Genomic DNA, 26,894 nt, shown 5'->3' on the forward strand with positions numbered 1-26,894 from the left:
TTATAGTTATATTTATAATATTTATACTTCTGAGGAACCAACAATCTGTTCTGGTCATTGTTAAGGAAATTGTTAGTTCCCTTAGTAAATCTTAAATAAAGCAGACACAATCAGTTGAGACATTTTTCATGATTTTACTTGCAAGTAGTGAGCAGTTTACAGCAAAGGCAACATCCTCTCACTAAAGAGAAGAGAAGGATTCAGCTCCTAATATGTATTGCATTCTGGGAGGTGCATAGTCACACAGTACGTGGGAAATATTTTCTGCACAAAGCAAGCATTGGGCACATCAGATAAGGATGCTACTACCCCATTTCTTGCAGAGCAGAAGGGAGAAAACAAAGCTACTGTATAGCACAGCTAACAAAGTTTCAGCAGATCAGCAAAATAAATTCCAACAATTTTTCAATGATTAAATGCAGTATTTTTCCAACAGTCATGTTAACAGGTTGCAATGAGTGTTCTGTAACCCTTGTATTTTGGCAGAGTCGTTGTCTAAGGAATGTCTGGGATAGACTCCAGGAAACAGACATTTACTTTTGAGTAAACACTCAACTCAATGTTGGCCACTGGTATCAGGCCAGAAGTTAGAACGAAACCAGATGTCTAGCTGATGTAGGATCAGGGTCTAAGGGTCTAAGCTTGTGCCTCAGCCTTAGAGGGGCAGAGCCCCATGGACTGATGGATGACTTCTTGTCGATGGGGTTCTCAGGCTGACACTCCTGCAGGAGACCGGGCGACCTCTCACCACTTTACTCTGTCCTCTTTTCCTTGCTAATAATATTATGTCAATACTTGTAATACATTTGAAATGTATAAATGTATAAATGTATAATGAGTTTGTCTATTTCAGTCTGGCAACTGCAAATTTACTACAGAATAAGCGTCACGATTAAAGCAAGAATTAGTCAATTCGAAGACATATTTGACCTCTGCTGACCTTCTGGACACACGAAAATTGTCACCAGTGGGCATGAGGTATAAAGCGCTTAAGCTTTTACATGACAATTCTTTGTGTTCAGGACAGTGTGGGCAAATGTTGGTGAGATAAGTAAGTTCTACTCATGTGGTGGAAATTTTCCATAAAGAAGCAGATGAGAGAGTTGTCCTTTTGTGCGATTTATTGAAATAATGAAGAAAATAAAAATAATGGGGAAAGCAAATAAAAAGCATGGATGTTGATCGTGCACTTCAACATCCCAAAAGCCAGCTGGGGAGATCAATGCATACACCACGAAGGTGTGATGCAAAGAGCCCACGATCCTCAAGTTGTCTCTGCCCTTTAACCTTTCTCCCGGGACCTGGGAGGTGAAGATGTTTACATTACACAGTGAATACACAAGGTTACAGCCTTGGGTCTGGTGAGGCATCAGACAGAAAGGAGCAAGACCCCAGGGGTAAAAGGCAGACACAGGCCATAAACAATCGGTCACCTTGAGAGGGAGATAGATTGTCTGTCTGAGAATGTTCAGTTCTGGGTCTAATCAACAAGTACAGAATGCATGGTTGCTGTACAGAGTCAGAAATGAACACAAGAAACATAAAAGTACAATTTTTCCATTACACTTATTTCTGGCTTGGCTGTTACTAGAAAATTATCTGTGTGGGAGATTTTAAAGAATTGGGAGAGAGAGTGGGGCAGTGTGGAGAGGTTGCCTGGGCATTGCTGTATATAACTAACTAACTGCTTTGTGCGTGTGGTATCTTATTTTTGGGGTATGACATGGCCTATTGACCTCTCAAAGTTAATTTAAGACAGACACGGGATCGACACTAACAGTATGAGCTTGGAGTCTGTATTTGGTTAAAGTACACTTAAAGGCTGTGTAAGGACTGATGCTGATTGGTTCGGGCCAACGACGCAGGTACAAAATAGTACAAAATATATGAAAATTAATTTATCATAGGATTGGACACTCTTCATTTACTTTTTCATAGGGTTGGAACTAAATCATACTATTTTAGTATATTCAAGTACACGTGTATGTGTCTATGTGCAGCGTGATGGTAATTTGTTGTGGTTTTGACTTTGTGTTCATAAAAAGCTGAAATTACTACATTGGAACGTCTGTGTAGGCCAATAAGACTACATGCACCATCTCATCCCTGTTGTCGTGTGTGTGGAGCTGTTTACATTCTCACACTTGCATCACTAGCGTCTGACTATCGGAGAGGAAGGAGCGCTAAGTCTCAACAGACAGAGAGACACAACTCCCCGGCCTTGGGTTTGGGAGCTTGAGTCCAGAGTCTATCAGGCAGAGACAACTATTGAACAATCTTCTTCAATTTAAATCAAGGGTCTTTTTTGCTTACGCAGCTACTGTTTGGTTAGGGAGTCAGGGTGTCAGCTGTAGTAGCTGGATTCCTATAAGCAAGACCACCATTCGTGATCTAATGTGGGTTAGACACAGCATTTGACATCACGTTAAATCAAGCTTTTCGATTATGCTAATTTTGTATAAGTACAGTAACCTAAACACAGCACATGATCAGCTCTAATAAGACACTAATAATATTTCTTCAGCAGTTGCTTTGAAAAGGCCGTGTTTCGGCAATGGTTTGGTTTATCTTTGCATCAGACTTACTCTTTTATTCAGAACAAATCAAAACTCATTAGCTCGACAGTCACTAGGAATGGTTATCAGGCCAGTTACATAAAACAGAGGCCTAAAGAGCGTCTAATTACAATTTAACTGTTTAATATTTATGTTGCTTTTCACTAACTATAGGTTGTAAAGACAGGGAACTTACTTCAGTTATGAACACTGATTGAGATTAGTTCAGTTACAAGTATAATTAGGTGTAATTAGGGGTTGAAATCATATCTTCAGTAAAGGTACATTCAATAATAAGATCTGTGGATAGGAACATGTCTCCAGTCGAGGTGTTGATGGAGGAAATTCATAAATGCTCAGACAAATGGAGCTGGCGGGCACATGAATCCACGTCGCCCTGGCCTCAAAGGGGACATTTGATCTGAGGCAGTGTGCAGAGATGCAGGGTTTTATAAAAACCTATAAGATAAAAGACAAATCTGTAAAGCGAGGCCTTAAACGGAAAAGAGAAAATGCAGTGTTGCACTGTTTATTAGCTGTGCAAAAATGATGGGCAAAAAGACAGCTCAATGTTGTAATAATAAATCTAATCAGAACACTATAATTAAGTCTCTTTCAGATGCGTCCCAGATGGATGCAGAAGAAACAAAACCTTTACGGACAAAGAAGCCAGTTCACACTGTAGCTGATCTAGAAGGGACAGACAGGGCAGTGAAAAGGGATGAGTGGTTAGAACATGAAATGCCTGACATTTATTTAAAAACAGAAAAAATTTAAATTGGAAATTCCTGCAGTGAAAGTGATCTGCGTGACAGAGCAGTTAGCTTACTGTGGGCAGGGTCAGATGAGGAATTAGTGTGTGTGTGGGTGACGAACGGGTAAATAAGGTTTCTAATGGACTTCGTCTGCTGCCAGAAAGCAGCAGAGGCCTCTGAATCTGTGACTTCACCTTGCTGTAAATCTTAGTACTTTGAGACTCTTGGAAAACAAAATAAACAAGTCGACTGGTGAAAATGACTCAGTCCTTAAAACCCCTAAAAGCTTAAAAAAGCGATAATATGCCAATTTTACCAGTCGAGGGAAAGACAAGGTAAAGAGAATATTTCAAAATAAACTTCCCAACTCACTCATCCTGCTGACAAATGCTCCATCTGATGACCAGTGGTTGACTGTGCTAAAACAATGTAAAGGATTTGGCAGATAAGATCGCTGGGTTTTCCATTATTTGAATGAAGAGATTCTATGTGCACCTGCCTTAGAGACATGCCTGATTTGATCTCTCCAATTAACACTAACTGTTGACATTTGACTCATTTACATTATTGGTTTAAAGAGGTAGGAAAGTTTCACTAGAAAAGCTTCAGCACTGTAGGAAGTGAGTGAAGTATCTGAACAGAATAATCATCTAAAAAGGAAATTTGAAAAGAGTGTAAATGTTTCCCTCATGCAGGAAACAGCAGCTTGTTTCATACAGTATGTAAGCTATCATGACGCATCATGCACTCATACTGTATATTACAGGAAACATCAAACTTTAAGGTGACTAAAACCAGATGTGCCTTTTAGTTTTATGGCTCATTGCTTTATTGCTATTCAACAGGTTGGGTTATTGTCTACTGGGTCATCTCTGATAGTTTGTGAGGATGCAGCTTATTTAGTCTTTATATTTAGTCACTTAATGCATGCATTAACAGCCCTCCCTGAATTAAAAATGTTTTCTACATCGCAGCGATTCTGTGTCCATAAGCAGATTAGGTCGTGTTGATGCTGTAATTATTAAAATCTAATCTTTCTTGTTAAGAATCTGAATCAGAAAAGCTTTATTGCTGTGGTGGAAATTTTCCATAAAGAAGCAGATGAGAGAGTTGTCCTTTGTGTAATTTATTATAAAAATAAAGGAAAATAAAAATAATGGGGAAAGCAAATAAAAAGCATGGATGTTGATCGTGCACATCAACAAACCAAAAACCAGCTGGGGAGATCAGTGCACACACCACGAAGGTGTGATGCAAAGAGCCCACGATCCTCAAGTTGCTTCTTCCTTTTAGCTTCTCTGTCCGACTAGGGTGGAATGTCTTTCTAACCCAATCAAATTACATGCACCATCTCCTCCCTGTCGCAGTGTGTGTGAAGATATTTACATTCTCACACCTGCATCGCTGATGTCCAACTATCTGTGAGAAAGGAGCACCAAGTCTCAACAGACAGAGACACAACTCCCCAGCCTTGGGTTTGGGAGCTAGAGTTGAGAGTCTATCAGGCAGAGACAACCATTGAACAGTCTAGGTGAAATGTCAAATGCATACAGTAAGACAAAACATAAGATATTAATTGCAGAACATAAGTTATAAATCATATAATAACTGCATAGAAGTAAGGAAGACACAATTTTTCCCATAACAATTGCCAGGTTCTGTAGAGCGCACTTTACAGAACGAGGAATTTGACTTGGTGTTGGCAGGTGGTGCATCTCAGATAAGAAAAAGTACAAACAGTACAACATACAACATGACATGGTGACAGTACAAGATACTACAGAACATGGTGACAGTGTGACATACATACATGACATGATATTTGAATAGTGCAATTAAGGATAAGTTAAAATGAAGTTATGAAGTTAAGTTACTATATACAGTGGAGTGAAGTGGGTGCGCAGGTGGACTGGGATGGTGGGGCCTGTAAGTGGCAGCGGGCAGCGATAGTCCTTTGGTTTGGGGGGGGGTCAAGTGGGGGGAGTTGGGGCACTGTTCAACAGGCTGACTGCAGTTGGGAAAAAGCTGTTCTTGTGGCGCGAGGTCCTGGTCCTGATGGACCGGAGCCTCTTGCCAGAGGGGAGTGGCCGTAAGTGTTCATGTCCTCGGTGAGAGGGGTCAGCTACAATCCTGGCTGCCATCTCCGGGTCCTGGAGATGTGCAGCTCCTGGAGAGACGGGAGGCAGCCGAGCAGCTTCCAACTGACATTGTCCTTAATTTCACTCAGTTTTAGTCAGGGTATCCTAAGGATGGATAAGTAAGTGTAAGAAATTACACCACCGTTCAAAAGTTTTTGTTTTTGAGTTTGAGAAGGTTGTTCTTGGAAAAACATTTGCTAATGTCATGCTGACCCTGTTGTGAGTCCGCTTCCAGACCGCCAGAGGGCACTCTGGCTCACGTAGGCAATAAGGCCCTCTTGGTTGGTTCTTTGTTTTTTTTCATTTCCTGTCATGTCATGTCCTATTATTAGGTTAATTAGAGTCACCTGTTTTAGTAAGTATTTAAGTTTCTGGTTTGGGTACAGTCTTTGTTGGTTCGTTATTCCTATTGTTATTCCTATTCCTATCCTTTGTCTATAGGTGTTGCATGGAGGTTGTTGTTAGATGTTGTTTCTGTCTTGTTGTCCAGTCCTGTCCCTGATCAAGGTTTGTCTAGTCTTTGTGTTTGATGCATTGCATGTTACATGTCTTTGTGTCTTTGTGCTCTCTGTCCAGTTTTGTGTGTTAGTTCGGGGTATGTTAGGTTTTGTTGCTAGTTTGTTCTGTGTTCTTAGTGGGGTCATTTAGTTTCCTGTTCAGTAGTGATCTTTTGTTACTCAGTGAGTGGTATGTGTTAGTTTGCGTTCAGATTTCTGCCCTAGCCTGCATACGCAGTGACCTTAGTTTGTATTGTCCTTTCTGTATGTTTTATTATTAAACCATTTGTCGTCAGTCCTGTCTGTGGGTCGTTGCATTTGGGTCTTCTCTCCCAGTTCAGTTTGGTGGTCATTGTAGCCTGTTTCCCACTCGTAGTGAGTGTGTTTTAGAATACTGTTCAGTCCAGTTTGCCCCTCGGTTGCAACAGTAGTATACTGTTCCGAGTCTAATTTGACCCTCGCGGAACTCTTCAGGTTTTTAGTCTTCATCTTTAGCTTTGCACCAGAGGACATACAGTAGTGGATGCATGGTGGCTTCATGATGCCTAGTCTCAAGGGGCATGGAAGGCTCCAGCTTTGATTGTCTCTGATTAGGAAACTGTTTCTATTTCTTCTATGTTTCCTGTAAACAAGGTGGTTGGGCCTATTGCTCTGTTGTTCTCTTAGGCATAATATAATTTGTATGATCACTTGGATGCAGTATGTGTGTATGAAAAGTGTGAAAATGAAAGTGAATGAAAGAAGACTTGTGTTTGTGGCGTCTGCTGTGAGAATGGACTATTTTGTTTCTGTTGTGTCTTACACCAACTACACTACGCTAGAAAGAAGAGTATGATCTCACAGCAGGATTCGTAGTGGAGTGAGAGAAAAAGAGATGGTAGCATGGTATGAGAGGGAGAAAAGGAGTCAATTAAAATGCCTAATGGAAAGAAAGAGGTTTTTGGAGGACATTCTGCCTGGAAAGTCAACTCTGCTGCTGAGCAATTGGGAAACCTCCACATGTGGATGCTGAGGAACTCATAGCTTTTACTTGTTCTACTTCGGCATTGTCAATGTGGATGGGGGTGTGTCGGACTCTTCGCTGTCTCCTGAGGTCCACTATCATCTTTTGTTTTGCCAAACTCAAGTTTGAGCTGTGCTTGGATGTATAGTCATGAGTGAAGAGGGAGTACAAGAGGAAGCAACACAGGGACACAGCCCTGCAGTGTCCCTATGTTGAGAATCAGCGTGGGGGAGATGTGAGAGACGATTTTCACTGCCTGTGGCCTGCTGGTCAATAAGTCAAATATCCAGCTGCAGATGGGCTTTTCCAGTCCTAGACTAGTGAGCTTCATGAACAGCTTGGAGGGAATAATAGCGTTGAGCTATAATCAATGAAGAGTATTCTCACATATGTATTTCCCTTATCCAGCTGTTTAAGAGATGTGTGTGCTTCTAGAGCAATGGCGTCTTATGTGGCTCTGTTTGCCCTACAGTATAGGCAAATTCCGACTTGAGATGCCATCAGGCTCACATGCTTTTGGGGGTTCACTCTCCTGAAAGTCTGTCTGACTGCAGCAGTCTAGGGTAAGTATGGGGTTCTCTTTGTCCACATGCGATCTGGTGGCAGATGAAGTGTTCTTTGCATCAAACTGGACATAGAAGGTGTTCAGGCCCTCCGGAGGTGACGCCGTCGTCAGTTCCACCTGCCTGTCTTTGGACCATTCCATGGTTTCTGGTTTGGTTAGGTGCAGATGGAGATTTTAGGCACAAGATCACCAATCATCATGCATAAACAATGCATTTACTAGTATAGCCTATGACAGTGTAAGCATTCATGTCACCTTCAGCTGAGTCCTCAAACATCTGCTAGTCAGTAGTTGCAAAGCAGTCCTAAGGCCTCATATGTCAAAGTGCTCCACTTGTGTAATACCCTAAGAACAGTTCTTTCATGTTTGAACTTTTGTTTGTAAACCGGTACCAGCAGGATGGCACAGTGGTCTGCCTTACCAAAAGCAGAGCTGGGGACGGGTTTATAGCAGTCCTTCAATGGAGCGTAACAGTGATCCAAGAACTGCTGTCCCCTGCTGTGGAAATGGACAGTATTTTGGCAGAACCTTGTTCACGTTTGCTCACACGGACTCAACTTCGAAGTTTAAATCAATAGCATACAGGTTTATTATATATGACAATTAAAACAATCAGATAATGATTACAGTACAAAAGAGTAATAGCAAGAGAGGCAGAGACCGAATTCACCTGCTTGTTCCTCTGCAGAGAGAACTGAGAGGTCGGAAAAGGTCAGCTGTGTGCTTCCAGCGGACCCTCTGCGAAGCGCTCTGAAAACCCCAGCCTGAGAAGGCCTGCTTTTAACCACCACCTAAAATCTCTCCACATGTCCAAATAAGGACGTGTAGATGTTTTTGTCGGCTACTCGGAAAGTCCTGGCGCTGGGCCGTGTTATCTGTCCAGCTCCCAGATCCATCTGGCCCAGCCTCAACCTCCTAGCTCCTTTCCCAGGTCGGCGTGACATTTTGAATGTTTCCTTAAGAACAGCTCGGATAAACATTGTTAGTCAACACCAGACTCTGCGAACCCAGTTTAAGCAAACTCTTTAACCCCAGTAACTGAAGACACACATGAACCCATCTACTCTCTGTATTTCTCCCATAAGCAATGATCAACTTTACTGCTAAAAGTAAATGTAAATGTCTGTTTCCTGGAGTCTATCCCAGACGCTCCCCAGACAACGACCCTGCCAAACTACAAGGGTTGCGGAACAGTCACTGCACCTTAACATGACCAGAACAGATTGTTCACTACCTATATAATAATATATGATATGACACATAAATATACTACACCATTAACCTCTAGATACCTAGTTACTAGTTACTAGTGAATTTGGAAAGGCTCCCTTTTCAGGGCTTTGAGAAAACAACAGCGTTCTCAATGAAATCCCCAATCACCAGGTCTCCTGGAATCAGGTTCGTCATCCCACTTTGAAATGCTGTGGCCTGAGTTTGTTTTGGCTTAGTGAGGCAGGCCTAGGACAGTCAGCTGGGATGCATGCGGAAACAGCGCTACTTCTCAGCTTAAGCAGGAAAAATGACTGGAGCCGAAGATGTTGTGTTAGACTACTTCAGTTAAAAATAATTAATAAAAATTATAGTTGTTGGAAAAAAAACGTTTATTGGCGTCGCTTGAATTGACTTTCTAATTACTGTAACACTAGCATGCCTAGATTTTTCTTCAAGAATCACCATTTTATTCCTGGCTCTAATTTAAAAAGGACTTCAAGAAAATCAAGAAATCATCAAGAATCAAGAAAAGATGAAAATAGTTTAACTGTCACTACGATAACAGAGAGAAAGTTTATAAAGTTACAAAGAAGGTGGAATTCCTAGAAGCTTAGGAGTAGACTTTTGAAGAAGACTGAAGAGAAAATGAAGTTTTTACTCTTTTGTTTGAAGGCGGAGATGCGTCCATGGCTGGACCTTGAGGGAGCAGTTCTGCCCTTCAATTTATCAAACTATCTAAACTATTTAGTATAATCCTAAATTTGGACATCAAGCTCAAATTTCCACCACATCATAACACAATAAACGTAACAATTATTCTGACATTTAAATCAAAATGAAGATTAAAAATGCATAAACAATGAAAATCAAGTATACATGACTATTCAAGTCTCAGATGGAGCTCTGATGCTGCTGCAATGATTTAAACAATATTACATAATAAATTGTTTCATCACTATCTAGTATTAAACAGTAAGAACACACACAAGTAACAATTATTGCATTAGTCAATAATTAAGCTAAGTTTTAGAACAATTGAAAAAAAGAAAAAATACTTAATAATAAAACAATAGAAGTAAAGTGATCCTATGAAAATAGTTTCGTCACAATTTAGTAACACACTATAAAACTCATACAAGTGAAAGTAATAGGAGATTAGGAATGGCTCAATATAGATATTACCAACCAAACATATTGTTGTGCTGAGTTACCTGTAATCATAACACAATTACCATGTCTATAGATCTTTACCTGTGTCATGATCCGGGGTCTGGGGTAGTATTTCCTGTTTTATTTTTTAGTCATGTCCTTTTTATCTCATGCTTCACTTCCGGTTACCTGAATACTCAGCTGTGGTGCATTGGCCATTATCTTTTGTGTATTTAGCCTCCAGGATTCGCCTTAGTCCCTCAAGAGTTCATAGCGTCTTGTACCTCGTTCCAGCATTTGTTCTGTCAGCCTTAGTAACCGTTTCGAGCCTCTTGGATGTTCCGTATACATATTGACATATTGACAGACCTGTTTTTAAAGCCGCCTTTAGCCTGATCCCTGTCACTTGCTGTCTGTGTTGTGTATTGACCACCCACCTGTACCTGGACATTCTGCATTCTCTATGATGCAAAGATCCCAAAATCTTCAAGTCGTCTCTGCATTTTTATCCCTTTCTCTGACCATGTGGAATGTCTTTTTGGTCTCATCAAATTGTCTTTACCACCTCGTCTCTGCACATGATGACTGTGTAGGATAAGAAAGGCACAATTTTTCCTATTACAGTGTCAAACTAAATGTATGGTCTTTTGATGTTGCACTTTGAGTTCTGGAATTATTCAGTTCTCTCTGTAGGGGAAAAGCTTCCCTGTTGTCCTTGGTGAATGGTTAGGGCAGAGTGTCTTACCAGAACACAATGTTTTAATACAAGAGTCAACATCACCTCATGTACAATATGTAGCATGTGGGTTAGTGGATGCTACAACACTTTTCTACATCTCCACACTTCTTAGTTTCATATTTACAAATGGGCACAAAGGTCAGCTCACAGTTTGGACACTAAGGCCAACACCCCGGACCATCACGTGGCAACACAGAGACAAACAACCATTCACACACGCACACACACACACACACAATGGAGAGAGACCAATCAACCTAATGCATGTTTTTGGAATGTAAAACCGTGAGACCACCCACGTGAACACGAGAACATGCAAACTCCACACAGACAGGCACCTGGGCCCCCTCCTCACTGTGAAGCAACGGTGCTAACCACCGCACCACCTACGCCAACAGCTCGTCCAGAGCTTGTGATTTATCAGCCTGGGGAGGGATGTACTGTAAACAGCTGTGAGGATGACTGCACTGAATTCTCTGGGCAGTTAGAAGGGTCTGATTTCAATGGTGAGTGACTCCAGGGCTGATGTACAGTGATATGTACACCTAACTTATTAACCTAAGATGAATAACATTCCTTCTAAAACACTCCGCTCAGGGAACATTAGATACTTAGGAATTGAATTATCCTCTAGGCTGTCAGACCTTATTGATCTAAACTATAATCCATTATTAGGTCTGTCAAAAATCATATACAAATAAGTAAATATTCCAGCTTCGCCTTGAAAAATGTTTTATCTCTAAATACCTAATAATACATATATAGTGTTTTTACAAAAAATGTTTTAAAATATGAGTGCAATGCCTTATTCAGCCACTGAATGGAGCTAGAATTCAGCCTTACCAGCCAAGGCAAGATAGACAGCCCTGGTAGCCAATCAAATCAGCCAATCGTCGACCGACTGTACAATCTGTCACAATCTGTAGATTACTAAATATAACTTTTGCCTATAAAACGCTGTAGACTGGCTCTAGGGAAGGCCAGGAATGTTTAGGTCAATTGGTTTATGACACAGGAATTAGTTTAAACATTAACTGGGATTGGTTCGCCATTATTTTGAACTTTACACCGCAAAATCTCAGACGAAAGTGAAACTAAATACAGAGCATTCGGATAAGTCCTGAGGTTCTCATGCATATCATAAGGCTCTCGACGCTTTGCCTGTCAGAGATCCTGGCACTTAGTCACGTCCTTGTCTAGCTTTCTGTTTTATTTTGTAGACTTCCCATGAGTCTCTGTCTGTCTGTCTCAGTACCCTTACCTGTTAAGTCATGTGACACGCACAACTGTTGCTTATTATCCATTCTGGCATGTATTTAAGCACCATCTCTCACCACAGTCTCACCTTCCTTTTTGATAAAGCTTATACAGTAGTTAGAGATGGTTCCGGCCACTGGCAATTATTGTTACACAGTCACAGGAACCATCTCTTAGTTAAGCTGCAATAGACAGACTGCTGGCGGACTTAATTTATACACTGAGCTTGTCTGTTTCCTCTATCCAATAACCTCCCATCATTGTTCCATGTTTAACAAACCTTGTCTCCTCCTCTCCAGTAGTCCCACTCGGTCCTCATCTACAGGTATCATCGGACTCAGAGCTGTTTGTCTGTGATGGGCAGCTGCAGATCCAACCATCCTGCCTGTGCACTGTTACTGCTTGTTGTTGTTGCTGTGCTTTTCTCTCTCACTATCCCCTCACCCCAACCGGTCAAGGCAGATGTCCGCCCACATCCAGCGTGGTTCTGGAGGTTTCTTCATTTTTAGAGAGGGAGTTTTTCCTCTCCACAGTTACTATCAAATTTTAAATAAAGGCTTACTGTATGTAGGATTTCTTGGGTTTAGTCGTGTAAGGTCTTACATTTCAAAGACAAAAGCCCTGTATGGGATGTACACACATGTTCTGCATAACTTGATTGAACATGTTTGAGTAGGTTGCTGAGCTTTTTTGCTAAAAATACCTTAGTTGCTAAAGAAAACTACCAAAAAGTTAAAAATATACTGTGTCGGAATTTTCCATTCAGTTGTCTCTTTACATTAAAAGCTGGGGATAGCTTTTCAGTTTCAGAACTTCCTCACAAAGGAAATGGCCAGTGTTTGAAAGTGGATGTGTTGTGTAAATGGTTTATGTCAATATTAGTATGTCAGTGTGCAAGAAAATTGAATAAACCTCAACTCTTATCCCCCACAATTGTGTTTCAGACATTTCATCAAGATCAATCCTGAGAGGGAAAGCAAGGCTACACAAGGCAAAAAGTCCTGTCTAAACGAACAGGAAAGATTGTCCAGAAAAAGCTCACTTCAGTCAACCCTCATATCTCCAGTCTACTAAAGAAACTAATAGACTTTGAATGGGTCAAACATCCATACTCTCTGTTTCATGTTGCTATTCACTCAAATGAGTTGTCTTTTGAAAATTAATTCACTTTTACCTCTCTTGTGTATTTACATGTTCACTTGGTCAATTAATAAATTTTTCAGTCTGCCATTCATGTCATTCATGATTAAAAAACAACCAGGACAGTGGTCGTCGATGAGCAGGATTTTTGAAGAGGTTTGTTCAGAGGTCGTGCATGTATAAAGCTTTGTGAAAAAGTGAGAAAAAAAATAAATATTTTGAAAAATATTTTGAATATAAGTTATTGCAAATTATAAATTGAAGTCACATTTTTTACTGTGTAATTTAGAAGAGAGTAAGAGTTGGAACTATAGATAATAGTAATAAATCACAATATATAATAATAATAGTAATAGACAGATAATAATCTGGTAATACTTTAGAAAAAATAAAATCTATGCAGCCATGTTTGCTAGCAACTAATTAAATACACAGGCAAAGTAGTGTAAACTCTATTGTCAGTGTGTAGTAGTAGTGTAAAATAGTGTATGTAATTTAACAAAAAAAAATCAACTGTGCTGCCTGTACTGTTTTATAACAAGAAAAAGTCTAAAAGTGTAGATCTTGGCTTCGAAAAGGCTGGTGACCCCTGGTCTAGATAGTGGATCTCTTATGAGAAACACATAAAATCTATTAAGAAAACTAAATAAAATAGCTATAAAGGTAGAACATAGTGATTTTATAACCAAAACTTTATTAAAAAATAACATGATTGAAGACTCTATACTGGTAAGTGTATAGACTGAAACTGAACTGTCTAATGAGTCCATTGTTCTTTTGGTCTGTCAGACATGGTCATGTCTAAGAAGCTGTAATCTGTCCTTCTTTGAACTGGTCATGCCCCTTTATTTGTGAATGTGGCATAGCCAGGCTGCAAAACAACATTCTTCAGATGGCAGTCACGCAAGCTCAGACAGGTACTGTACAAACACTTCATTGCTTCTCTATGGAAACAAGTTTTAGTCTCTTCACCACTTCAGTCCAAATTGATGCTGTGGGCCACAAATGCTAGACCTAAAGGTTTGATTAAAATCCTAAACAGTAACGATTGTGTAATATTCTAATTAGAAAACTGCATTAAAATAAGGTTTTTATGAAAACATAGAATAAACAAAGCTTTTATAATTGCTAAATTCAGCTAAAATATAAGGCACAGAGTGATAATAAATTATTAGCATAGTGATAGGTTTTACTCAGGTTTTGTTACAATGCTTAGAGTCTAATTACATGTAATTGTGGTAACTTTATTGTTATGTTTGGCTTCATTATTCATTTAATCAGTTAAATCAGGTCCACATTCCTGTTAGTTGTTCCCAGTTCATCCAACAATCCAGATAAGGTTTGTTCTTTTGTTCTACTGAAGTGAACATTCAGGTTTGAGCAAGGTGACGCAGAAGAAACTTAAAACCAGGAAGCAGTTTAATCTAAAGTTCTTGATCTCAGTTGGACAGTACCAGTGTTCCCAGCAGCACCGGTCCAGCTCATGCACCTTTAGATCCACTGACTGGATTCTTTAATCTGCGATGAAAACCAGCTGTTAGCATCATTACCGTAAGTCTCTGGTGCTTAATTGCAGCTCCCATGAGTCTGCTTTCTGTTTATTTCTCATCTGTTGAACAAAATGATCAAGCTATAGGGATTGTTGATAATCCTACCTGCAATGATAAAAACACTGAAACTGCAATGGCTGTTGTTTTGAACATGTACTCACCGGTGAAAGAAATAGTTGGTGCACGTTGTAACCCCTCTCCTTTTCATGCTACGCATGTATTCTTCCTGTGATGGTGCATCATGAGGGAGGCTCACAAGTGTCGTCATTTGTTGCGATTCTATTAACATTGATAAGACCAACATCTTTCACAAAACTAGCCGGCCTGCAGTTTATAGGTAACCACTTAGCTATGGCATTTGATAGCTTGTTTAGCTTTTGTTTATACTTCTCCCACACGCTATATCCAATGTAGTCTGCCGAAGTCTCCCTCCACTTTTTGTTTAGGTGGGTGATTTGCAGGTATTAATGGTATGTGTAGTATATTGCACATATATAATATCCTACTTTGGATTTGTTCACTGAATGCTTTGCATAATGCGTTAATTGCAGTTAATCGCAGAAAACTCATGCAGTTAACGTGATTGAGGATTTTAATCGCTGCCCAGTACTACAGAGAGACAAACATAGATCTTTTTTAAAATAAAAATATGACCCACAGAGGCAGAGACAATCATATTGCTACAGGACTACAGTAATGATAAGGAGAATTTGACAGATGAATGATTTCTGTTTCTTCTCCACATGAAGGTAGAAGGTGTGAATAAAGCAGCATGAATCAGTGTGAGGACAAGGGGGCCCCTCCCTCTGAAACCAGTCTGTGTGAAGACCATAAGAGGTGAGCTACAGGGAGTCTCTGACTTACTTCATGGACCTTTACCTTGTGTGTGTCTCTGCGTGGACTCATTCTTTATGGTTGGTCCACAGAGTGGACCAGCAGAGCTCAGAGGTTCCCAGTGATCAGTCTGTCCAGCAGTTCCAAATACACCTGAACTCAATATTTATGGTCAGTACAATTACTACTGTTCATCTATTGTGTTCAATCATCTCCATGCTGCACTTTTTAGACCAGTGGATTGTCAGTGTGTCCAACATGGATCTGATGTTTTAGTTGAATCAGGTCATTCATATGGTGTCTGTTCCAGCTTCTGGAGGAAAACATTGTCACGTTTGTGAAGAAGGAGCTGAGAAAGATCCAGACCGTTTTGAGTCCAGATTACCCAGAATGCATAGAGAGTCAGAGGGAGGATGAGGAGGAGTTGGATGGTGAGGATAAAGAGCAGAAGAGGAGCAGCAGAGACGCGTTTCTGAAGATCACAGTGAACTTCCTAAGGAGGATGAAACAGGAGGAGCTGGTTGACTGTCTGCAGAGCAGTAAGTGGATTTATCTCATCATTTAACATCAGAGACACAATCACACATTTACTAATGTTTTGGAGGTTAGATTTGTTAAATATGAACCAGAATACAATAATAATTGTTTGTTTATTCAGGATCTTCTGCTACAGTTTGTCAGCATCAACTAAAATCTCGCCTAAAGCGGAAGTTCCAGTGTGTGTTTGAAGGCATCACTAAAGCAGGAAACCCAACCCTTCTGAACCAGATCTACACAGAACTCTACATCACAGAGGGAGTGACTGGAGAGGTCAACAATGAAAAGGAGGTCAGACAGTTTGAAACCGCCTCCAGGAAACCAGACAGAGCAGAAACAAGCATCAGACCAGAAGACTTCTTTAAAGTCTCAGCTGGAAGAGATGGAGCCATCAGAACAGTGATGACAAAGGGAGTGGCTGGCATTGGGAAAACAGTCCTAACACAGAAGTTCACTCTGGACTGGGCTGAAGACAAAGCCAACCAGGACATACACTTCACATTTCCATTCACCTTTAGAGAGCTGAATGCGCTGAAAGAGCAAAAGTTCAGCTTGGTGGAACTTGTTCATCATTTCTTCACCGAAACCAAAGAAGCAGGAATCTGCAGCTTCGAACAGTTCCAGGTTGTTTTTATCTTTGACGGACTGGATGAGTGTCGACTTCCTCTGGACTTCAACAACACTAAAACCCTGACTGATGCCACAGAGTCCACCTCAGTGGATGTGTTGCTGACAAACCTGATCAGGGGGAACCTGCTTCCCTCTGCTCACCTCTGGATCACTACACGACCTGCAGCAGCCAATCAGATCCCTCCTGGGTGTGTTGCCATGGTGACAGAGGTCAGAGGGTTCACTGACCTACAGACGGACGAGTACTTCAGGAGGAGATTCAGAGATGAGCAGCAGGCCACAACAATCATCTCCCACATCAAGACGTCACAAAGCCTCCACATCATGTGCCACATCCCAGGCGTCTGCTGGATCACTGCTACGGTTCTGGAGGAGCTGCTGGAAACCAGAGAGGGAGGAGAGCTGCCCAAAACCCTGACAGAGATATACATCTACTTCCTGGTGGCTCAGGCCAAAGTGAAGAAGTTAAAACATGATGGAGGAGCTGAGATGGATCCACACTGGCTTCCGGAGAGAATGAAGATGATTGAGTCTCTGGGAAAAGTGGCTTATGAGCAGCTGCAAAAAGGAAACCCGATCTTCTATGAGTCCGACCTGACAGAATGTGGCATCGATATCAGAGCAGCCTCAGTTTACTCAGGAGAGTTAACACAGATCTTTAAAGAGGAGAGAGGACTGTACCAGGACCAGGTGTTTTGCTTCATCCATCTGAGTGTTCAGGAGTTTCTGGCTGCTCTTCATGTCCATCTGACCTTCATCAACTCTGGAGTCAACCTGATGTCACAAAAACAATCAACATCTAGGTTTAAACTATTTAGAAAGAAGGCACGTACACAGTTCTACCATGATGCTGTGGACAAGGCCTTACAGAGTCCAAATGGACACCTGGACCTGTTCCTTTGTTTCTTCCTGGGTCTTTCACTACAGACTAATCAGACTCTCCTACAAGGTCTGATGACACAGACAGGATATAGTTTACAAAGCAGTCAGGAAATAGTTCAATACATAAAACAGAAGATCTCAGAGTCTCCTTCTGCAGAAAAAAGCATCAACCTGTTCCTGAATGAACTGAATGATTGTTCTCAAGTGGAGCAGATCCAACAGAACCTGAGATCAGGACGTCTCTCCACAGATGAACCGTCTCCTTCTCAGTGCTCAGCTCTGGACTTACTGTCGGCAGACAAAGATCTTGATGTGTTTGATCTGACAAAATTCTCTGCTTCAGAAGAGGCTCTTCTGAGGCTGATGCAAGTGGTAAAAGCCTCCAACAAAGCTATGTAAGTACTATATTTATACAGTATATATATATATCCAAATGACTTTGGATCGTTGAATTCTGCCGTTCGTAAGAGATATAAATTCATAATATCTATGTAAGACACCTTTAACTTTCTCAAATTTTCTGTCCCCGCCAGTTCTATTTGATTTCAGTTAAGTGAGCGCTGCAGCGGTCTTAGGCCCTGCCCCCAATTACTCTGAATTGTAGAGAAGCGTATCTCAAGCCATCTTTGGATGTGTCCCTTTTGGACTTTTGGACTTTTAGCTCAGCACACTTGTTCGCGTACACTATGCCGGCGCCTTGGCATTCCATGTATTTTCTGTCTGCTAGCATTTTACATACCGCTGTTATGTGCTGGATTGTTTCTGTGGCATCTTTGGTCCTGCCTGGTATAATAGATCCCAGCCTCTATCGATCTGGTACTCAGAGCCTCCTCCTGTGCTGCTAGGATTAGCGCCTCTGTGCTGTCTTTCAGTCCAGCTTAGTCCAGCCACTGGTAGGGTTGGTCGATATCAGCCACTTCTTCTGTCTGCTCGTGGTACATACCGCGCAGGGGTTTGTCCTTCCATGAGGGTTCCTCCTTTTCCTTCCCCTCCTCCTCTGGTTTCTGGTGCTTACCGTATTCACCAAGCACAACATCACTTGGAGTAATTACTGGACGTAAGCACAAATCTTCGCCTATGGTCAGATGTCTCAGATCTACGGTAGCTCCCTAGCTGGCATGAGGACTTTTCTACAGTTATTGGTTCATTGAGACACTAAGTGGTGAAATTAGGAAACTGTTAACCATGTAAAAACGACCATGCCACCTCTGTGGGATGCAATCTGCAATCTGTATGTCAGCAGAGTATATCAAGTTTCCATACAATGGTTAATGAGGGCAACATTATAGTGCAGTTTGCAGCGAGAGCCCGTTTACTTAATGTAATTGAACCCTTCAACTGGACACATCGCTATAAAAGCACCGTCACAGGATGAAACATGAGTCAACAGGAAACATTTTTATTTCATCAATGTACAAATTATCTGTGATGCCCAGATGCAGCTACAGTCAGTGACGCTGTGGTGCGATGCCTGGTTTAACGATAATCCATTCATTTTAACGAACAGTGTGGTTGGGATTAGATTTGAAGCTGGTACTAGATTGGTGGCTTCTTGGTCAGTAAATAATTTAGTGACCCTAATATTAATTCTTGTTGCGCAGAACCTGTGTGCCCCCAAATATCATCCTGTCTTCAGCATAAACACTAGTCGGTGGATTATTAATGTAGAGGCTTCCTGTTAGTTGCTGAACATGCATAGATTCGTACTTAGTAGCAATTGATACAGTACTGCACATATCTACTTACGCAGTTTTGTGCATTTGAAATTATGCCAAGTTTTGTAGGGAATCTTTGCATTTAGAATCTTTACATGAAGCCCATGCTTTGAGCCTTTGCTTATCAGTCTCCAATGCCTTTTTTTGAACTTCTTAAGTGATATTTCTTTGACATGTCTTTTTGCAATTCTGATAGTTGGCTAACTTATTTCCGTGTTGCCTTGATCTTAGCATCCAATTGTCAGACTTGGGCAGGTGTCGGACCCACATGCACAGTACATAGGAGTATTGAGGAGTGAATCGGGGTTTATTGCACAAACGTTGTCAATTAATCCAGGTCATACACAGAATGGCTCAGTATTTAGGTACAGGCAAGTAACAGGCAAGATCAGGTCCAGGAGGCAGGTGTCACAATCTGAGGTTTTGTTTCTTGTTGTGTCCCGTTTTAGCACAGTAGTTCCTGTTTTATTTTGGTAATCTCCCGGTCTCTGTTTTTGGTTCTAGCTTCACCTTCCGGTTTACGTTACATCACAGCTGTTCCTGCTTCACCCGGTCATTGTACACACCTGCAGTTCATCAGTCATCACTCACTTTGTATTTAAGCACCACCTCTAAGCCCAGCACCTTGCCAGATTGTTTGTTCATTCACCCGTTCAACTTTCCAGCATTCTTACCTTTACCTTGCCGTGCCTTTTGATCCTGTTTTGTTCCTGACCACGTCTCCAGCCCAGCCTGTGATAATCCCGTCTGCCTGTGTGAGTCTGACCATTGCCTGTTTTTGACATCCGCTTGCCTTATCCTCGTCTGTGCTGCTACCGATGATCTACCTGTGTACCGACCCTTGCCTGCCTGACCACGAGCTCGAATAAACCCTGTTGTGCACTGAGCCTTGTCTCCGCTGTGCGTGTGGGTCCGCTACCTTGAGTCCGTGACAGTACAATCTGGCCACACTCGGACCCAGCCGGCGTCTTGCATCGGATTTTTTGTTATTGTGTACTCGGACAACGCAGAGTCGCTATGGTGTTTACCTGCTCGAGGCTGCCGGAGGACCTCCGCTGGTGCTTCGGGGAGCTCGCGAGGAATTACGCGGAAGCCCCCAGTCTGAAGGCGCGGCTCCGCGTAATAAAACAGGCGATCGCTATCCTGGAGGAGGAATTTTGGTGGCTTGACTACCCGGGAGTGCAGACACTTTTTGAGAAACTCCAGGCAGTACGGAGGGATTTGGCACGCGCTCTGCGCGCGGCGCCCGCCGGCGTCTCATCAGCTGTTCCGGCTGCACCGGAAAGCGCTCCTGTCGCTGCTCCGTCGAGTCAAGCTCACGTTCCTGTCGCTGCTCAGTCAAGCCAAGCTCACGTTCCTGTCGCTGCTCCGTCGAGTCAAGCTCACGTTCCTGTCGTCGTCCAGTCCAGCCAAGCTCACGTTCCCGTCGTCGTCCAGTCCAGCCAAGCTCACGTTCCTGTCGTCGTCCAGTCCAGCCAAGCTCACGTTCCCGTCGTCGTCCAGTCCAGCCAAGCTCACGTTCCCGTCGTCGTCCAGTCCAGCCAAGCTCACGTTCCTGTCGTCGTCCAGTCCAGCCAAGCTCACGTTCCCGTCGTCGTCCAGTCCAGCCAAGCTCACGTTCCTGTCGTCGTCCAGTCCAGCCAAGCTCACGTTCCTGTCGCTGCTCAGTCTAGTCAAGCTCACGTTCCTGTCGCTGCTCAGTCTAGTCAAGCTCACGTTCCTGTCGCTGCTCAGTCCAGCCAAGCCCATGCCCACGTTACCGCCATGGTTCCCCAGCCCAATCCCGTCCGTGCCGTGGATCCAGCCCCTGCCTCAGCCCTGGCGGTTGAGGAGGTGAAGCCCACAGCTAGTCGCCGGAGGCCCAGACGGCGTCGACGACAGCCGGATTCCCCTGTCCAGGCTCCAGAAGACTCGGTCACGGAAATCAGACTGCCTCCTTCGCCAGCAGAGGGCACTCTCGCCCCATCATACGACATGCCCATCTCCATCGCAGGCATCCCAGACAGCATCTTCCTGCGGATCCGTGCCCAATGCGCCCCTCCGGTCCTGTTCCTGTTTGCACACTGGCTGAACTCCGCTGAGGCAGAGACCGACCCGGTAAGCAAGGAGCGTCACTTCCGTGAAGCCGCCCTGCTCATCGCCCGGAAGCCTGCGCTGCGCGAGGCCCTGGGTTTCATTGAACCCCCATCAGAGCCTGCACCCGTTCCTGCATCAGAGCCTGCACCCGTTCCTGCATCAGAGCCTGCACCCGTTCCTGCATCAGAGCCTGCACCCGTTCCTGCATCAGACCCTGCACTGGCCCCAGCGTCTAAGTCTGCACCCGTTCCTGCATCAGACCCTGCACTGGCCCCAGCGTCTAAGTCTGCATCACAGCCTGCACTGGCCCCAGCGTCTAAGTCTGCATCACAGCCTGCACTGGCCCCAGCGTCTAAGTCTGCATCACAGCCTGCACTGGCCCCAGCGTCTAAGTCTGCATCACAGCCTGCACTGGCCCCAGCGTCTAAGTCTGCATCACAGCCCGCACTGGCCCCAGCGTCTAAGTCTGCACCACTGGCCCCAGCGTCTCTGGCTGCACCACTGGCCCCAGCGTCTCTGGCTGCACCACTGGCCCCAGCGTCTCTGGCTGCACCACTGGCCCCAGCGTCTCTGGCTGCACCACTGGCCCCAGCAACTCCCGCCCTGGCCTCACCTCAGCCATGCCAAGCTCCAGCTCACGCCTCACCTCAGCCATGCCAAGCTCCAGCTCAAGCCTCAGTTCAGTCACGTCAAGTGCAAGCCCCAGCTCCAGCTCAAGCCTCAGTTCAGTCACGTCAAGTGCAAGCCCCAGCTCCAGCTCAAGCCTCAGTTCAGTCACGTCAAGTGCAAGCCCCAGCTCCAGCTCAAGCCTCAGTTCAGTCACATCAAGTGCAAGTCCCAGCTCCTGTCGGCTCCTCAGAGGAGGACGCCGTTCTAGTTCCTGTCGGCCAAGTTGAGGCCGTTCTAGTCCCAGTTCCTGTCGGCTCCTCAGAGGAGGACGCCGTTCTAGTTCCTGTCGGCTCCTCAGAGGAGGACGCCGTTCTAGTTCCTGTCGGCCAAGTTGAGGCCGTTCTAGTCCCAGTTCCTGTCGGCTCCTCAGAGGAGGACGCCGTTCTAGTTCCTGTCGGCTCCTCAGAGGAGGACGCAGTTCTAGTTCCTGTCGGCCAAGTTGAGGCCGTTCTAGTCCCAGTTCCTGTCGGCTCCTCAGAGGAGGACGCCGTTCTAGTTCCTGTCGGCCAAGTAGAGGTCGTTCTAGTCCCAGCTCCTGTCGGCTCCTCTGAGGAGGACGCCGTTCTAGTTCCTGCCACTGTCGGCCCCTCGGAGGCCGCAGCCCCCGACGATCCCCAGGAGGGGGTCGTTCCGGCCGCAGCGTCTGCCGCAGCGTCTGTTGCAGCCCCTACCGACCTCCCGGAGGAGGTCGGCCCAGCTCCGTCTCCTGCCGACCTCCCGGAGGAGGTCGGCCCAGCTCCGTCTCCTGCCGACCTCCCGGAGGAGGTCGGTCCAGCTCCGCCTCCTGCCGACCCCCCGGAGGTGGTCGGCCCGCTCCTGGTCCCTGTGGTTTTTGTGCCAATGTGTGCAGGTGCAGTTCCTGGTGGTCCGGTCCCGGACACGCTCGTCGCAGCCCCTGGGGGTCCGGTCCCGGCCACGCTCGTTTCAGCTCCTGGTGGTCCGGCCCCGGACCCGTTCGCCTCAGCTCCTGGTGGTCCGGCCCCGGACCCGTTCGCCTCAGCTCCTGGTGGTCCGGCCCCGGACACGTTCGCCTCAGCTCCTGGTGGTCCGGCCCCGGACACGTTCGCCTCAGCTCCTGGTGGTCCGGCCCCGGACACGTTCGCCTCAGCTCCTGGTGGTCCGGCCCCGGACCCGTTCGCCTCAGCCCCTGGTGGTCCGGCCCCGGACCCGTTCGCCTCAGCTCCTGGTGGTCCGGCCCCGGACCCGTTCGCCTCAGCTCCTGGTGGTCCGGCCCCGGACACGTTCGCCTCAGCTCCTGGTGGTCCGGCCCCGGACACGTTCGCCTCAGCTCCTGGTGGTCCGGCCCCGGACACGTTCGCCTCAGCTCCTGGTGGTCCGGCCCCGGACACGTTCGTCTCCGCTCCTGGAGGCCCGGGGCCGGCTACGTCTGCATCGGTTCCTGGTGGCCCGGCTCCGGCCACGTCTCCACGTCTGTTCCCGGCTTCGTCTCCACGTCTGTTTTCGCCCCTGGTTCCTGCCTCGTCTCCACGTCTGTCTTCGCCCCTGGTTCCTGCCTCGTCTCCACGTCTGTCTTCGCCTCTGGTTCCTGCCTCGTCTCCACGTCTGTCTTCGCCTCTGGTTCCTGCCTCGTCTCCACGTCTGTCTTCGCCTCTGGTTCCTGCCTCGTCTCCACGTCTGTCTTCGCCTCTGGTTCCTGCCTCGTCTTTGTCTCGGCTGCCGGACTGGTGGTCTCGCCCTCGGCGCCTCCTGCTGCCTGGATGGCGCTGCCTCCTGCGGCGTCGTCCGCCTCGACCCCTCAATCTTCAGGATCGGCGTCCGCCTGGAGGACATCGCCGTTCGGGGTGGTCCCCGTGGACGCTGGCCCAGCTCAAGGTCACTAGGCGTGCCACCCTGCCTCAGCGGCGGCTGAGCAGGATCTCGCCTCGTCTCCACCCGCCGTGAGGGGATTCCTGGACTCTGAGTTTTCCTGGTCATGGACTTTGTTCTGGTCTCATGGACATTCATGTTGTCTTCTTGATTATGGGACTCGTTCTTGTTTTGTTTTTCGGGGGGGTCCTCTGGTCTGTCGTGTTCGGGCGTGTGTTTTGTTGTGTTGGGGGTTTCTGTTTTTGCCCTCCCCCAGTGCCGCCCTCCGCCCGCCCTGTCGTTGTTCCGTGCGGGTTGTTTTTTGTTCTGGCCCTCCGCCGGTCCTCCCTCCGCCCGCCCTGCTCGGGGGTTTTTTTGCCTTTGGTCGTCTGGAATCCGCCCTTGGGAGGGGGGTACTGTCACAATCTGAGGTTTTGTTTCTTGTTGTGTCCCGTTTTAGCACAGTAGTTCCTGTTTTATTTTGGTAATCTCCCGGTCTCTGTTTTTGGTTCTAGCTTCACCTTCCGGTTTACGTTACATCACAGCTGTTCCTGCTTCACCCGGTCATTGTACACACCTGCAGTTCATCAGTCATCACTCACTTTGTATTTAAGCACCACCTCTAAGCCCAGCACCTTGCCAGATTGTTTGTTCATTCACCCGTTCAACTTTCCAGCATTCTTACCTTTACCTTGCCGTGCCTTTTGATCCTGTTTTGTTCCTGACCACGTCTCCAGCCCAGCCTGTGATAATCCCGTCTGCCTGTGTGAGTCTGACCATTGCCTGTTTTTGACATCCGCTTGCCTTATCCTCGTCTGTGCTGCTACCGATGATCTACCTGTGTACCGACCCTTGCCTGCCTGACCACAAGCTCGAATAAACCCTGTTGTGCACTGAGCCTTGTCTCCGCTGTGCGTGTGGGTCCGCTACCTTGAGTCCGTGACAGCAGGCAATGGTTCGATACACGGAGAAGCTCAGCGACGGTACAGGTAAGGACTAGACAACTCACTGGTCAGACGGTCGTGCAAAGGTCAATATCCAAGCGATGGTACAGGAACAGGTCAGGTTCGGTGAATCGGTGGTCAGAGACAAGCAGGATCAACAACATGAGACAATCACTAGAACGCTGGATAGTAGTACAAAGACTCGACAATCGGGCGTCTGACTGAGGGCTGAGGTGGTGCTTAAGTACAGAGTCTGATTGCTAGATTATTGTCAGGTGTGCATAGTGAACCGGGATGTGAGCAGCTGCGACGAGAGTAAGACAGGAAATGAGTTTGTTTTAACACCACTGTGTGGACGGAGCTCTGTAACTCACATGGGGAGGACACAAACGCCATCACAGACTGTATTACAGACGATATTAACTTTTGCTGTGAAAACACCATACCCTCCAAGGTGGTACAGTGTTTCGCCAATAATAAGCCGTGGGTCACCTTTGATGTTAAAGAAGAGAGAGTTAGATCAGAGGACAGGGAGGAGCTGAAGGAGCTGAGGAGAAAAATACATAACGAGAAGGCCAGCTACAGGAGAAAGATGAAGGAGCAGCTGCAGCAGAACAACGTTAGTGAGGTATGGAGGGGCCTGAAAACCATCTCTGGCTACAAAGCTCCACACATTTACAGACTGAGGGGGTCCTGAGCTGGGTCAACAACCTGAACTTACTTTCAATAGGTTTGACCAAGCATTCACTCACACACCCCAGCAGCTGCATCCAAACCTTTTGAGACCTTACAACACTGGACCACCCCCCACAGCCCTTCACACCTCTACACAAAAGTCCAGCACCATCAGCCCAGCAGACCTACGACTCATCCTAGCAACACTCCTCCACTTCACACCATTCTGACACTGAGTCACTCCCTGAGTCACCAGTTTCCTTCTCTAGCACCCAAGTGAGAAAAGAGCTCAGAAAAATCAAGGCCAGAAAAGCAGCCGGACCAGATGGCATCAGCTCTAGACCTGGCAGAGTAGAGGGTGCTGTCATCTTCCTCCCACACTGAGCTCTTTCTCACCTGGAGAAGCCTGGCCACACTGTGAGGATCACAATTTTTTTTTATTTCTCCAGTGCCTTCAACACCATCCAGCCGGTGCTTCTGAAAGACAAACTGGAGGAGGCTGGTGTGGACCTCTGTGAGATGGAGGTCCACACCAGCCACAGTTTGTGAGAGCCAGGGACTGTGTGTCTGACACTCTCATCTGCAGTGTGGGGACCCCACAGAGGACTGTACTGGCCCATTTCCTCTTCACCTTCTATACCGTACGTCAGACTTCAGACACAACACGGACAGCTGTGTTCTGCAGAAATTTTCCGACATCTGTGCGATGGTCAGCATGATCACCAATGATGACAATGCAGAGTACAGAGGACTGATTCAGGACTTTGTGAACTGGTACCAGTGGAACTACCTCCTGATCAATGCAGGGATTTTGAAGTGACGGGGCCATTCCTGAAGACTCTGTGGCATCAGCCATCCTGTACGGTGTGGTCTGCTGGAAAAGCAGCATCACAGTGAGGCACAGGAAGAGACTGGAAAGGGTCATCAAGAAGTCCAGCTCTGTCCTGGGCTACTTTTTTTTTACTTTTTTAATTGTAAATAATCTTTACTCTGCTCTTGTTCTGTACTGCTGCTGTAACATGGAAATTTCTCCATTGTGAGACTCTCTCTGGTATTTTACTGAATACTACTGAACACAATGGCATCAGTTTCATGACAGTTGAAGGTTCTTGTACATCTGACTCAGAATGAGTCTCGGAATGAAATCCCTTTCCATCCCTAATCAGTCCGCATACAAGGTTCACGGCTGTTATCTCCCTGTGCTGGTGGAGAGCCTTGGAAAGAAGTGTTGGAGCAGAATTAAACATGTGTCTTCCTCAAGCATATTTGTGGTCTTAGATGTTGAACATAGGATCCTGGGGCCAGATGGGTGATTTGTATGTTAAACAAACACTTCTGTTGTGCCACTGTTCTCCTTATCTTCGGGTGCATAGGGTGATAGGGCTGTCTCTGAAAAGGAGTTAGCTCAACACAGACATTACCAGGTCATCTGTCAAGATGTGGATTGGGGACTTTGTGGAGACTACAAACTAATCATTAATTCTGTATTATGTTTAAATAAGATTGAAACATAGTAATATAATGTGTATATATATATATATATTTTCTTTTACTTTTTTACTTTTT

At 45.3% G+C, this 26,894-nt stretch overlaps 2 protein-coding genes across 7 annotated transcripts in view; both read left to right on the forward strand.

The window, feature by feature from the left end:
- Nucleotides 1-26,894, forward strand: part of LOC114861302 (NACHT, LRR and PYD domains-containing protein 12-like) — a 103,457-nt gene that overhangs the window by 71,423 nt on the left and 5,140 nt on the right. The window contains exons 1-5 of one of the 6 annotated variants that reach the window (XM_055511358.1): nucleotides 14,387-14,561; nucleotides 15,310-15,397; nucleotides 15,487-15,565; nucleotides 15,705-15,933; nucleotides 16,053-17,838. The exons of the other annotated variants lie outside the window; for them this stretch is intronic. Coding sequence (XP_055367333.1) covers nucleotides 15,333-15,397; nucleotides 15,487-15,565; nucleotides 15,705-15,933; nucleotides 16,053-17,838 — 2,159 coding nt within the window. The 5' untranslated portion in view covers nucleotides 14,387-14,561; nucleotides 15,310-15,332. Of the gene's footprint in view, nucleotides 1-14,386; nucleotides 14,562-15,309; nucleotides 15,398-15,486; nucleotides 15,566-15,704; nucleotides 15,934-16,052; nucleotides 17,839-26,894 lie in introns of those variants that run through there. 6 annotated transcript variants of the gene reach the window in all.
- Nucleotides 17,845-26,588, forward strand: LOC129604553 (calphotin-like). The gene is made up of 2 exons (XM_055511364.1): nucleotides 17,845-25,281; nucleotides 25,384-26,588. Exon 1 carries the CDS (start codon nucleotides 20,176-20,178, stop codon nucleotides 23,803-23,805), a length of 3,630 nt encoding a protein of 1,209 aa, XP_055367339.1. The 5' UTR covers nucleotides 17,845-20,175; the 3' UTR covers nucleotides 23,806-25,281; nucleotides 25,384-26,588.

The sequence above is a fragment of the Betta splendens genome, chromosome 9 (genome assembly GCF_900634795.4).
Source record: "Betta splendens chromosome 9, fBetSpl5.4, whole genome shotgun sequence".
Classification (NCBI taxonomy): Eukaryota; Metazoa; Chordata; class Actinopteri; order Anabantiformes; family Osphronemidae; genus Betta; species Betta splendens.

Coding starts and splice junctions, on each gene's coding strand:
- LOC129604553 (XM_055511364.1), top strand. CDS start 20,176: ATGGTGTTTACCTGCTCGAGGCTGCCGGAGGACCTCCGCTGGTGCTTC.